The 1,914-nt window shown below is 36.6% G+C and overlaps 1 protein-coding gene across 1 annotated transcript in view; it reads right to left on the reverse strand.

Annotated features, from left to right (window-relative positions):
- saxo4 (stabilizer of axonemal microtubules 4) overlaps window positions 1–1,237 on the reverse strand; it is an 8,633-nt gene extending 7,396 nt beyond the window's left edge. The window contains exon 1 of the mRNA XM_073831552.1: window positions 1,126–1,237. Within this exon, the coding sequence (XP_073687653.1) occupies window positions 1,126–1,237 (112 nt within the window). The remainder of the gene's footprint in view (window positions 1–1,125) is intronic.
- Window positions 1,238–1,914: the final 677 nt, after the last annotated feature.

Genomic DNA, 1,914 nt, shown 5'->3' on the forward strand with positions numbered 1-1,914 from the left:
ATCATGTGACACTGAAGACTGGAGTAATGGCTGATGAAAATTCAGTGCTGTGTCACAGAAATAAATTATATTTTAAAGTAAATTAGAATAGGAAACCAATATTAGAAATTGCAACAATATTTTACAATATTACTGTTTTTTCTGTATTCTGATCAAACAAATACAGCCTTGATAAGCATAAGAGACTCCATTTAAAAAAATCTTACTGATCCCAGACTTCTAAACGGTGTGTATGTTATGTGGTATGTGTGTATGTATACAACTGAGGTCAAAAGTTTACATACACCTCGCAGATTCTGCAAAATATTAATTATTTTACCAACATAAGATCTTCTGTAATAGTTGCATATGAGTCCCTCAGTTGTTCTCAGTGTGAAAAGATGGATCTCAAAATCATACAGTCATTGTTGGAAAGGGTTCAAATACACAAAAATGCTAAAAACTAAAGAATTTGTGGGACCTGAAGGATTTAACTGAAGCAGAGCAGGCAGCCAAACTGTTCAGGACAAACAAGGGACTCGTGAACAACTATCTCTAAACAAAAACACACAGCTGTGGATCATTCAGGTAACAACACAGTATTAAGAATCAAGTGTATGCAAACATTTGAATGGGGTCAAAAATAACATGCATTTTTTTTTTTTTTTTACAACCTCTCTTATTTTGGTAAAATAATTAACATTTCGCAGATTCTGCAAGGTGTATGTAAACTTTAGACCTCAACTGTATGCATACTGAAACAATTATACATTTGGGCCAGGTTAAATGTTTACAACTGCAGTACATCTAAAAGAAGTTGCATGAAGATTCTTCAAAAATTCTCTTTCTGTGCTTTACAAAAACAACTTTAAAATCTGAAACGACATAAGGTAAGGAAAGTAATAAAGAAAAATTGCATCAGTCTACAGTTTTGAATGTCAAGAAAAACAAGGGATCAAAGCATTATAATCTGTGGTAGAAAAGATGGATGGCTGCACTGAAAAAGGCTTATGTTTTAAATGGGAAAATTATGATCTAATATTGTCTGGCTTAAGTTTTAGTCGAATCATGCCAATGTCCATAATCATAAATAATAACCCAAATTATAGTTTGATAAAACGTTAGACTGAATCTAAGGTTACTCACCATAGGACTGTCTGTAGGAGGTGCAGTACTGGTCTAGGCCAATGTTAGTCGGACGCCCCCCTGGTCTGCCTGTTCCAACCGAAGGCTTGACTGCACCCAAGGGTCCATCCATCTGTGACTGTGACTAACTTAACACAATACAGGACCGTAACAACCGTACACACACACACACACACACACACACACACACACACACACACACACTATGACAAATGTGTGCTTGATGTGATGTTTTACTTCAAGTACCATATACAATGGAAGAATTACAGCTTGATATAAACAAACATTTTCCAATACAGACTCTGACTGAGGTCACATTAACAGTAACCCACATTACTGCAGATAAAACATTTATAATGCCAGTCTGAAGATTTCATCGCCTTTTATATACCTGTTTACCTTAATAGCGTCATTTAAATACGCACTTGATGGGTCCTTGAGCCGTGAAACAGCTAAATATTTATATTGATGTTATTATTATTATTGTATGATTTAAATAAGTTGATAACACTTAATAAGTTTTAGTCAAAACGGTTCGTCTGTTACCTGTCGCCCCTCCGCGCAGTTAAACACATACCTGTGCCCGCCCTGAGTTGCTCTCTTATCCTCGCCCTCGTTACCAGGTAACCGTTACCAGGACAATCGCAGACGAGCTCGTCACGTGACACGCGTGTGACACGACGCGGGAAAGTGAGGTAACGGCTTTCCAGTACATCACACTACTGTTTAACAACAAGAAGATAAAATACAAACTTGATCTGGTGGAGATTACAGGTAAGAGAAACATTA

Source organism: Garra rufa, chromosome 25 (assembly GCF_049309525.1).
Source record: "Garra rufa chromosome 25, GarRuf1.0, whole genome shotgun sequence".
Classification (NCBI taxonomy): Eukaryota; Metazoa; Chordata; class Actinopteri; order Cypriniformes; family Cyprinidae; genus Garra; species Garra rufa.